An 11,718-nucleotide genomic window follows, 5' to 3' on the forward strand; every position below is an offset into this window, starting at 1 on the left:
GGAAGGGGGAAATGAAGTGGTCGTGCGAGTTCCTTCCCCACAGCCAAGAAAGGGGACCCAGGTGCCCTGACTCCCAGTCCAATGCTGTCCACCTATCAAGTCACTGACTCCAGCTCCGACACCTGCCCACCACCATTCCAACCCCCTCTGCCAGGCCCAAAGCCCATTCTAGACCCTCACATTCCTAACACGCGTGTTTCTCTTTCCAAGGGACATTCTGCGGGTTGGGGTCACCCTGGCAGGCCACCAGAAAAAAATCCTGAACAGTATCCAGGTGATGAGGGCCCAGATGAACCAGATCCAGTCTGTGGAGGTTTGACGCTCGCCTGCCTTGGCTCGCCTCTTCCTCCGGCCGCCCCCTCCGCCCCACACCGGCCCCTGGTGCTCCGTTCTCCGCAGGGTCGGCCGCCTGCCAGGAGGCCACGGACAGCAGGAAGAACCAAGCAGCGCTCCAGCCATCAGACGTCACCAAGAACACGTGCAGCTCAAACGATGGAATCAAAAGGGAACGGGGGAAAAAGAAACAAGACCTGGGAGGGGGCGGGAAATATAAGGAATATTTTTAAAAGAGGATTCTCATAAGGAAAGCGATGATGGTTCTTGGGAGGAAAATAGGGCTTGGGAGATCCATGCGATTTGTCCCATCGGAGACCAAAAGCAGTTTCTCTTCAACTGCCTCTGGGAAGGTAACCTGGCCAGAGCCAAGAAACACTTTCAGGAAAACAAATGTGAAGGGGAGAGATAGACGGGCTGCTCTTCTCTCCTGTCCTTGGGCCACTCTTGGGGGCCCCCGCTCAACAGTCGAGCACCAGACAGAGGGGGCAGGTGGACAGGTGGTCGCCCCAGAACCGCTCTGGGAGAATCCACGCCAGCCGCCACCGGGCACACAGAAGAAGTTTTCTGTCTTTGGAGAGTATTTTAAAACTCCAATGAGAGACTGTTTCTGCTGTTGGTTCAGGGGGCTGGAAAGGGGCCCTTGTCCTCCTGGGCCGCGGAGAGCAGGGGCCAGCCACCAGGCAAGTGGCCTTCCTGAAGACGGCCGCCCCAGGCCTGCAGCTCCCCACTCCAGCGGCCTGACCTGCCTGGGTGCCCGCTCCCACCAGTCCCCACCGGAGGACGGATGCTGCAGTGACTGTCATCAGCGACAACTGCCACCCGAAGGGTTGACCTTGCAACTGGGTTTGTTTACAGCGATTCGTGAACTCTGGGGTATTTTGGTCAGGGGTGGTTTTGGTTTGGGGGGTTTGTTCGTTGGTTTTTTTTTAAAATGACAATGAAGTGACACTTTGACATTTCCTACCTTTTGAGGACTTGATCCTTCTCCAGGAAGAAGGTGCTTTCTGCTTACTGACTTAGGCAATACAGCAAGGGCGAGATTTTATATGCACATTTCTGGATTTTTTTATATGGTTTTCACTGACACCCTTCCCTCCTCCCACCTGCTACCAGGCCTCACCAAAGCCAACTGCCACGGGGCCATCTGGGCCATTCAGAGACTTGAGTGAGCCTTAGGGGCACGGGGGGAGGTGCCAGGGTAGAGGAGCCCCCACCCAGGACTGCTGTTGCAGGTGGCAGATTGAGGCAGAAGGGGCCTCCGAGGCTGGAAGGCCTTGCTCACTTCCCTGCTCCCCCTCTGCCCCACTTTATCTAGTACTTCCCAGGGATGTGGGGCCCCTCGAGGTTCCTGAGTCCCCACAGATGACCAAGCCCAGCTTTGCCTCTGGGAGCCTGAACAGGCTGCCCCGGAGGCTAGGACCCGCCCAGATCATTCACTGTGATACCCCAGCCCCACAGAAGTGCCCTCCAAAAGAAGGGCAGCTTGCGCCTCCTTCCAGGGGAGGAGCCTGTGACTCCCTCCCCTGCCTTTGCCCAGGGCCAAAGGTCTTGGCCACAGGGAGACCATCAGCCAAGACCTGACCTCAGGCTCCCTCCAGTGAGCAAGCGCAGGTCCCAGAGCGGAACAATGCATTAGCGAACTGAACGGAGATAAACACTTTAGTTATAAAATGACCCCTGCTCTCTGTAAGTTCCAAGAGGAGACCCCGGCCGCCTTGGGATGTGCGAAGTAACTCAAACAGCTCTTCCAGGGGACCCTGCCTCCCTCGGGATTCAAGAAGGCCCAGGGTTGAGGAAACATGGAGGGCAAACAAGCCCCATGTGGCATTTTTGGCTCTGGAGCATCAAAAGCACAGGCAGCAAAAGAAGCGCATTGGAAGTGGGTCATGACTTGGCTTCCGGTGCCCTGGGAATCAGGGTGAGCCACTGAGGGTCCATCAGGAGCGCAGAGCAGCTAGGGGGACACTCAGCAACCTGGGCCAGAGGCAGGGGCTCAGGGCGTCCGGTGAGCTACGAGCAGGGTGGGCTGTGGTGGCAGGGGTGTGAGGACCCCCCTCAAAGCCACCAGTCCAACCGCTTTATCCGGGCCATGTTCATTTCCTCTGTGTATCTGGGCTCCTACTCATCCTAAGTTCAGAAGTCTGAGTGGCAGGAGGAGACAGGCAGACGTGCTCTGAATGTCAGGAGGGACAGCCAGGGACGCCTTGTCTTAGCACCTTGCCCCTTGTCTACAGAACTTCTTTAAGGAGACTGCAGGGTGGGAAAGACTGAAGCCACAGACCACCAGCTAAAGGCCTCTTGGTCAGCACATCCAGCACAGACCAGCCTGTCATCTGTCGCTCACCTGTTCTTAGAGCCTGCGATGCAGGGGAAGGAAGGGATTAGAGGGGAGACTGGGCCCCCTAGGGGAACAGCAGGGCGAGCCACAGGAAAGAGCTGGCAGGTTGCCCACAAACTGGCCGGCAGTGGCCCACAGGCCATCCCTTTGTGTCCCAAAGATGCCCAGTGCGGATGGCAGCTGTCCCACACACAAGGTCACCTTCTGGCAGGAGCAGGCCTGATGCTCTTTAGATTAACTCTGTCTCCCAAGCCCACCCCCTGCTGCTCCAGGGCCCCACAGGGGTTGGCAATCGGTGCTTCCGTCAGATGGCTTCCTGTCCTAAGCCACTAGGCTGGTGTCTTGTAGCCAGCATGTGTGCCCGTCCACCCCCTGGGGCCTGAGGTCCTCAATGGGCCTGGACCCCGAATACCTGCTTCCTAGGGCACAGGTGCTTCTCAGGCCCTCTGTTTCCTCTTCAGGTTTTCAGACATCACTGTGACCATCTGGGGTACAGGCGCCTCTCCTCCTCCATGCAGGGGCAGTCTCCCCACCACCTCTCGCTTGCTGCTTGGCGGGGAGCGGTAGTTCACGCTGCCAAGCGCCTTCCACTTACGCTACCCGCTCGCCTGGGCACATGGCTTGGAGCTACCCGCTGCCTGGTTACTAATCCTTTCCTGGCTCAACCTCCCCAAGTGCCACCCCCACCTGCCCAGCAGTGTGAGAGGAGCTTCCGGCTGCTCAGCACACAGTTGGTTCTTGAGGAAAGCAAGCTGCCTTGTGAACCTGGGCCAGGGCACCATGGAAATGGGGCCAGCTGCTCTGGGAGGATGTGACTGGCGGAGCCGTGCAGGGCCAGGCTGGGTGAGAGAGCCGTGCCGCCTGCCCCCGCCCCGCCTGAACCACGAGCCTCCCAAACGGATCGTTGTTGGCAGTCACCAGCAGCCTCTTTCTGGGGATGCTACTCTAAATGCCTACCTCCCGGGAAGCCATGGGCCCACCAATCTGAGTGGATGATGGCCTTAGTGCTGGACCCAGGACCTCAGGGAAGAGGCTATAGTGATGGGGACAAGGACCGTGAGGGATACGCAGGAGGCTCAGAGCAGGGACTGTTTGCTAACTAATGGTGCTTCCTGCTCCCACGGCACCAGCTGCACTCTCTCCATCATTTCTAGCTGGTCCCACCCTGTCACGGTCTGGGAGTGCTTTGCTACTCCTTTGTGAGCAGTCACCAGCCTTGCACTCCTCACAGATTAGGGGCTCCTGGCCAGAAAGCTGGGCCCTCCCAATCTGCCCAGCTCATCCTCATGTCTGGCTGGTCCACTGCCAGGTCCTTGGCCACTCCCAGCTCTCTCCTGGGCCCCTGGGGTTCCAAGATGGTACCCAAGGCGGGAAGACTCTCACCAGGGAAAATCAGGCCAATGCACCCAAAGCACAGCATGCAGCGTGATGCCCCTTGACCTCAGGGTGGCAGCCTGCCCCATCTCTAACTGGGAAATGAACCTTGGGAGACAGTGCCCCTCACTGGGCCTCAGTTTCCCACCTATAAAATGGGAGCCCTGGAGTGGGTGAGCCAGGCCTATAAAACCTCTGTCCTGTGAGGAGGGACTACTTCCTTCCCATACATAAGAGAGAAACTAAGGCCCAGAGGGGTGAAGTAGCTTGCTCAGTGTTACCCCTGAGCAAGGTGGGGCAGAGCAGGGCCACGCACCTTGATTTCTCTGCATCCAGTGCCCACTCCACCGTGTTCATTTAGATGGCAGGAAGAACTTTGTGTCTGGTGCTGTCTGATAAGAGAAAGCTCAAATGGGCTGGGGCTATCTGGGAGGGCTTCCTCGGGGAGGCTGACTTGAAAAAGAGAGCTTGAAAGATCTTTACCATGCGGCAGGCAGAATGGTCCAAGGCAGTCACAGTTGGCATCTGGATGGGCTAGAAGAGTGACAGAAGAGATGCCTGTTGTAGGAGGGGAGGGCAAAGCCGTTTGGGCATTCTGCACAGAGGCTCTCGAGCAGAACAGGAGCAGGGTATTATCAGGTTCCAGGGAGAGGGGTCAGTTCTGCCATTAGACGGGCAGGATGCCTCTCAGAGGCCCTTTCCCTGAGAGGAAAAGCCCCCGGCACAACGCGCACTGACTCCTGGAGAATCTGGGCCCCGCTGTTCCGGTTCCATTCTCACTCACGCAGATAATCCAAAGAGTCACTTCAGCTGCTGGGAACAGCGGGATGGGGTTTTGTGCTACCTGATTCTTAACCCAGCCATGCCCACCGTTTCCTCCAGGCCTCTCTGAGGGATGGCAGGGGATAAGGGGGAGAGAGCTGCCAGGCACCAAGGGAGCCAGGCCTGGGAGTTGAACTGTGGGCTTGACAAACTGTTCAGGAAGCCCATCTCTGCACCGTCACCTGGCCTGAGACAGATCACCCAGACTTGTTGGAAGGGGCCTGGGGTCCTGCCATGTTCCCTAGTGCGTATCCCGGGGGAGCCCAAAGGAAAGTTTAGGGAGCCCCAGTGCAGGGTGTGGTGCTGCACGTTCAGGTCCAGCCTCGACCCAGATTCCCATGGATCTGTTCCCACCATAAAACAGGGTGGAGAATGTCCTCTGTGCTGGTCAGCCTCCCCTTCAGGGAAACCAAGGTTGGAACGTCGGCAGCAGGAAGGGATTTGGCCTTTGTCTTTTTCAAGTTTTGGTTTTTGTAATGCCGACGATGGAACGCAGGGACTTGTGCGTGCCAGGCGTGCCCTCTACCACTAAGCTGCACGGCCAGCCCAGGCTTTATGGTTTACACAGGAAGAGAGTGGGCTCAGGGTAGGAGGGCAGGACTATTCCAAGGAGGCTGGTCTCAGGAGGTGGAAGCCCCAGGGACTGCCATCGTAACTGAACACTTGGATGTGCCAGGTGCTAAGTACTGTCCTCCCCGACTTTACCAGTCAGCACACAGATTCCCAGAGAATTCCAGCCAGGCATCTACCCGAAGTCCTTCCTTCCCACCCTGACCCAGGTACTCTTGAAATTTATTGTTTAAACTCCAGATTCTCAGGCTCTGTCTTGGCCCCCTAAATCAGAATCCCCTGAGGTCGGGCCTAGGAGCCTCCGTTTTTTGACACCAAGAGATTCTTCCAGACACCGAAATCTTCACTTCTCTCATCACAAACTGGGCCCAGATGTCTGTGGAAGGAGGGTCTGGTACAGACAGGGATTAGAAAAAAGCTGAGCACCATCGTTTAAAATGCCCACACTCAGACACAGATTAGGACGTGGAGGGGTAGGGCTGACCCTCAGGAATGTATTCGGCCTGAGCTAAGATTTCAGGAAAATTAGAAAGACTGCCCCAGACCCACAGTCCGTCTGCGTTTAGTTTCACAGCACGAAGACTGCCTCAGGAAAGCTGAGATAGCAGGAAGCTGCGGGAATTTAATACTTCAGAGGGGCCCGGCAGCCCACCCAGGGCCACCCTATGGAGACCCCACAGCCCCAAACACTGCAGTCCAGGCCTGTCACTCAACACCTGGCCAGGTGGGCTGGGCAGAGGCAGGGTGGGGCTCCCAGCAGGATGTGGCGCTTCAGAGGCCCAGCCCCAGCCCCCTCTTCCCAGCTTGACGCGGCTTTCCCTGGGGGAGGCAAAGGAGCAAAGGCTCCAACAGCCCCCATTGCACTAGCAGGGGAGCAGTGGAGGGGGCAGGGGAGGAGGTCAGGAAACATCTTAGAGGAGGTCACAGCCAGGGCCACATAGGCACTGCGGACCTGCTGAGCCTGCAAGAGTCAGGAATTCTAGCATTCCATGGACAAAGGAGCCTGGGATTCTAAGACTGCAAAAGTCTGATTCCAATGGAGGGGTTCTGGGTTTTTAAAATTCCATCACTAAAGGATCCTATGCTGCTACTTTTGAAATATCAACTCCCGTTGTTCACTGCTGGTCCCCAAACCCAAGGGCCCTAGCAGGAAACAAAAAAAGCACAAAGGGCAGGAGAGGAAGAGATGAGGAGGAGAAAGCTGAAAATGAACTCTCAGAACAGTTCCATCCTTGGAATCTGAGTCAGAGATGGACCTCCGGTAGGGCAAAAACCTGCTCCGGGGTCCTGTAGGGTTCTTCCCTGGCAGAGGGACAGGCCCTCAAGGGGGCAGTAGGGCTGGCTAAAGACAGTCCAGTGCAGCCCCAGTGCCCACTGGCTGGTGGACTCCAACTGTTCAAGTAGGGCCCTGGCTCTGTTTGGAGAGGGAGTTATCTGGAGGGAGACCCCCCCAACTCCAAAGAAGCCGGGGGCCGGGGCTTTGCCTTGGGCACCGCCCACTGGCAAATATGCCCCAAGCTGACCACCTTCCAGCTCAGAGCTACAGACGAAACACTGGGCGACAGGAGGGTCTGGCTGCCCATCCCCTAGCCAAGTTCCGTCCCTCTAACCCAGGGACACAGCTCCCACAATCACTCAGCCCTTGCCCATCCTGAGGACCCCTGTGCCCTTCCAGTTCTAGCACTGCCCACCAGAGCTGGAGGGCAGCCTGAGAAAGAGACTGTGTGGGCAGCCCGGAGCTCAGTGACTGACAGGGGGCCATTCTCCCTCTGCGGGCAGGGACTCTGATAGCCAGGGCCCCGATCTGCTCTCTGTGGCTGACCCGGGGTAGGCCTGGCAGGTACGCTCACTCACAGCCAGCTCTTTTGGACTCCAAAGAAGAGCGGTGAGTGGTTGGTTAAAATCATAGCTGCTATTTTTAATTGCCAACAATATACCGGGCGCCATGTTTAACTTTCTATATGCAGTGTCTTGCTGAATCCCCACCAAACTCTGTGAAGCAGGCACAGTTACTGCTCCCATTCCACAGGCTAGGATGCTCAGAGGCGTGGCTACTGGCCTCCCCCGTCACATGGCCAGCGAGCGGTCTCTGAGCCCAGCACCCACCCTCTTAATCACTATGCTATGCTGCTACCACCAGACCCTCAGCCCTCATCACGGTCACACCTTTTCCAGTCCAAGCCCAGATCCCCGGGGTCACTTTCATGTTCTTAGACGTGGCCTCCCTGGAGCTGTGTCAGGGCCATGGGTGGTGAGGGACACCCAGACCTCCTCCCGGGGCGCCCCCCAGCCTGAGCCACTCAGATCAGAGTTTGCAACCAGCCAGCTGGGGCTGTCTGACAGTATTTCACAGAACTATCTCTTCTGATCATGAACATGGTTTTCCTGACAATGTTGGGGGTCAGGCGGTGATCCAGCTGGGGTTCCAATGGCCGTGGGTCACACCTGGCTCTTCCAGACCCCCACTGCTGTAACCAAGGGACTCTCACCAGCTGTGTCCAACAGCAACCCTGACCCTGTTACTCCAATGCCTTTGTAGGAGTATTTTTAGCAGAACCTTTTTTTCCAAAATAAATGTGAATTGTAAAAATGATCACTTGGACTCAGTCTTGTCTTTTCTCTGAGGTTCTCCAAGGAACAGATGGGAAGTCCCAGAAGTCCTGAGCAGGGTTCTGACGTGTGACCAGGAGTTCACCAGGGCTAAGGATAGAGTCAGAGTAAGGGCTGGACTGGCGTCAGGGTTGAATGGCAGCAGGGATCAGGCCTGAGCCAGGGTAGAGTGCTGACCAGAACAATGATTCCTATTCTAAGAACACTTGTTCGTATCTAAAATTCTGAGCTCTGCTGCCTGGAGTTCTAGGGCTTGTATCCCAGTTTTGCAGCTTGTTAGCTGTGTGAACTCAGAGAGATCACATAACTATGCTAAGCCTCATTTTCACATCTATCAAATGGGGACAATAATATCTAACTCCTGCAGAGTGCAGAGGGCATGCGACGAGGCACGGGAAGGGCTTAGCTCTTATTACTTTACTGGGCAGGAAGCTCCTGATGGCAGGGCTTGTGTCTGCCACACTCCCTGCTGGGTTCTCAACCAGGACATCTGACCCATGCTAGACCCCCAATCAATATTTGTCCCATAGAGGTCAGTAGATGCTCCGCTAAAAGAACAAGGACACTTGGGAAGCGTTCACTGTTCAAGCAGATCTGGCAGACTCTGGGATAAGGCAAGGCAGTCAGGTTTCTTTAGCTCAGGATACTGCAGAGCCTTAAATACACCAAAAGTACAAAGCAAATCTAAAAGGTGTTCCCATAGCTCGGCATGGTGGTGCACACCTGTAATCCCAGCACTCTAGGAGGCTGAGGCAGGAGGATCACAACTTAACCCCAATTTAGGAACTTAGTTAGACCCTCTCAAAGCAAATAATAATAATAATAATAATAATAATAATAATAATCCAAAGGCAGTGAGAGTATAGCTCAATGCAAAGGCCCTGAAGTCATTCCCTGCTATCACCCTCAAAAAAAGGTGTTCCTAATGTCAGGTTCCCTACTTTGGGGTAGTATCCTGTGGGACACTCGAAAGGTTAGAAGTAGAGCCCAGCTGGGGCTGAAGTCAGGTGTGGAAAACACGACAGCATAGAGGTCAGCAAGGGATGGGATCCCGGAGGCCTCTGACCCCCTCACTCTCTCCAGAGTGCTTAAGGGGGGTGGGGATGCGACTCAGGGGCACAGCACTTGCCTGTCACTGTAAAGCCCGGGGCTCAATCCTCAGCACCACCATCAAAACTAAAGAACACACAGTACTTATTGAATGAACTGTTATGGCCCAAAAGGCACACACCAGATACCAAGGGGAAATAGAAATGACACCGATGCTGGACAGTCGATCGGGCTATTTGGGCCACTGCACTGCATATGAATCAGGCACCGGCAGATTCTTGTGCCAGACTCCAGGCTGATGCTGTTTTATTGTTATTTGTTTTTTCTGTGGTACCAGGAATCGAACTCGTGACCTCATACTTGCAAGGCAAGTGCTGTGCCACTGAGCTATATCCCCAGCCCCAGACTCCAGGCTGATAGTTTCCCTCTCTTTACTCAGGGCTCACATACTTCCCAAGACCCCCTGTGGCTGCCTGAAACAAACGGACAGCGCCAAACTCTATCCATACTGTTTTTCCTGCACGTCCTGCAGCATTGCCAAGCACGCAGTATCACAGTATCTGTCCTTCGGTGGCTTATGCCTTGGTGCCAACTTTGCACCGCTGGGCTTGCACTTGGGAGCCATTATTAATAAGGGTCACCTGCTCACAAGCACCATGCTTTGCAAAGCTGTGATAAGCAAGAGAGTTACTAAGTTACTAATGGGCAAGAACTCAGGGATACACTGGACAAAAGCAGGATCCACATCACGGTAGGACAGAAGGGGCAGTGATGAATCTCCTCACACTACTTAGAATGGTGCACAACTTAAAACTTAAGAATTATTTATTTATGGAGCTTTCTATTCAATGTTTCTAGACCACGACTGACCAAGGGTAACTGAAATTGTGGCAAAGAAAACCACAGAGAAGATCCCAAACCCACCCATCCCTTCATCTTGCACTTTCGGCCTCCAGAACTTTAAGAAATATAAATTTCTGTTCTTTATAAATTACCCAGCTTCAAGATTTTGTTATAGCAACACAAACAAACAAAGACACTATGCAAGTGGTACTTTCCCAACCATGGTCATCATGGTAAAAAATCATACAAGATCTGTACAGCAGTCACACATGCAGGCCGGCAGGGCTGCCTCCTGTGCTCGTAGGCGCTGTGCGGGAGGAGGTTCTGTGTGAGCGCACAGTGAGGTTGACCAGGTTGCGCACCACACACAGACACATGCCACGGGCAGACCCCAGCCTTCCCCCATGTCTTGGGGCACCAGGGCCATCTTTAGGATGCTTCTCTCTGACCTACTCAATTCCTCAGAGGGTCTTGGTTCCCTTCCTGATTCTACCTGCCCAGAGCCTGGCCTGAACTGGGCTAGCACCAGCCTTTCCTGTGCAGGCCTAGGTTGACCATGAAGGTGGGCTTGCAGCTCAGGGACAATGATCAGGTCCTCGTCACCACACATGGGGTCCTCTCAGCCTTCTTATACTTTTCACCCACTCATAGCTGAGCTGAATCTCTGCCCTTGCTGGCCTTCTGTGGGCACCCACAGCCTGTCATTTCTCAGGACCACGGCAATATCAGTGCCACAAAAGATATCACCGTGGAGAGAAGAAGCAAGTGCTCAGCATCATGGAGAACCAGGGGCTCTCCATCCAGGTTATGGAGACCCCTACCTGCCCCCGTGGGACTGAAGCGATGCTCTCTCCCTCCACCCCCACAAGTCCCACCAGACTGCAGCATCCACCTGGACCAGTCCTGCCCCAGAAGCTGAAGACCTGGCATGTGGAGTCCTGGGGCCACTAGCCTGACCCTTCCCTGTACTCTGCTGGCATCCATTCCCCTGCTGCCCCTGGGTGACACAGTGGTGACAGTATCACTCCTGCTGCTGCCACCATGGCCCCTCCTCAGGCTTCCCCAAACCCTTCATACACAAACACCCCCACCCAGAAGCACTATATCGTACCCACTCACATGTAAGCAGCTCCCACTGTACACAAACACACACACACACACACACACGCTGATCCACACGCAGACCCCTTCACACATGCTGTGCACAATCCCTTACACACACACACACACACACACTCAGGCTGCACACAGGCACACAGGGGCAAGCCTACACCCACACTCAGCCCCACTGTGGAGTCACACATCCACTCACTCCTCTACATCACAGCAGCAGATGACATCCTTCAAGCCCTCACACCATCCAGCATCATGCTAAGTACCCTGCATGTAGTATCCTGCTTAATCCCCTAAAGCTGGGCTTCTCAAACTATCGACAGTGAAAGAACAGGTTTGTTCTCTCTTTCTTGTTTAATTTCCAACTTGCTGCAGATCCAATATGTGGTCTAACTGTGAAAGCAACACCCAAAGTCACCCATACCCTGTTATACAAGGGCCGTCCACCCATGCCACATTTCAATGCTATAGCAATGTCAAGAGGCATAAGTTTCTAGAGTTTCTGTCCTGTCTAAGCACAGACAAGTAAAGATACAGTAATACTAGCCAAATTCAGTGGCCCATGCTTGTAATTCTAGCTACTCAGGAGACTGAGGCAGGAGGGTTGCAAGTTGGAGGCCAGCCTAGACAAGATAGCAAGACCTTGTCTGTTATGGTCTACA

At 54.8% G+C, this 11,718-nt stretch overlaps 1 protein-coding gene across 3 annotated transcripts in view; it reads left to right on the plus strand.

Moving 5' to 3' along the window:
• Window positions 1-8,033, plus strand: part of Ephb2 (EPH receptor B2) — a 142,078-nt gene extending 134,045 nt beyond the window's left edge. For all 3 annotated transcript variants that reach the window (XM_013519671.1, XM_005394748.2, XM_005394747.2), the window contains one exon: window positions 211-8,033. In XM_013519671.1, coding sequence (XP_013375125.1) covers window positions 211-319 — 109 coding nt within the window. In that variant the 3' untranslated portion in view covers window positions 320-8,033. The remainder of the gene's footprint in view (window positions 1-210) is intronic.
• The last annotated feature ends 3,685 nt before the right edge of the window (window positions 8,034-11,718 follow it).

The sequence above is a fragment of the Chinchilla lanigera genome, unplaced genomic scaffold (assembly GCF_000276665.1).
Source record: "Chinchilla lanigera isolate Chin_1 unplaced genomic scaffold, ChiLan1.0 scaffold00051, whole genome shotgun sequence".
NCBI lineage: Eukaryota > Metazoa > Chordata > Mammalia > Rodentia > Chinchillidae > Chinchilla > Chinchilla lanigera.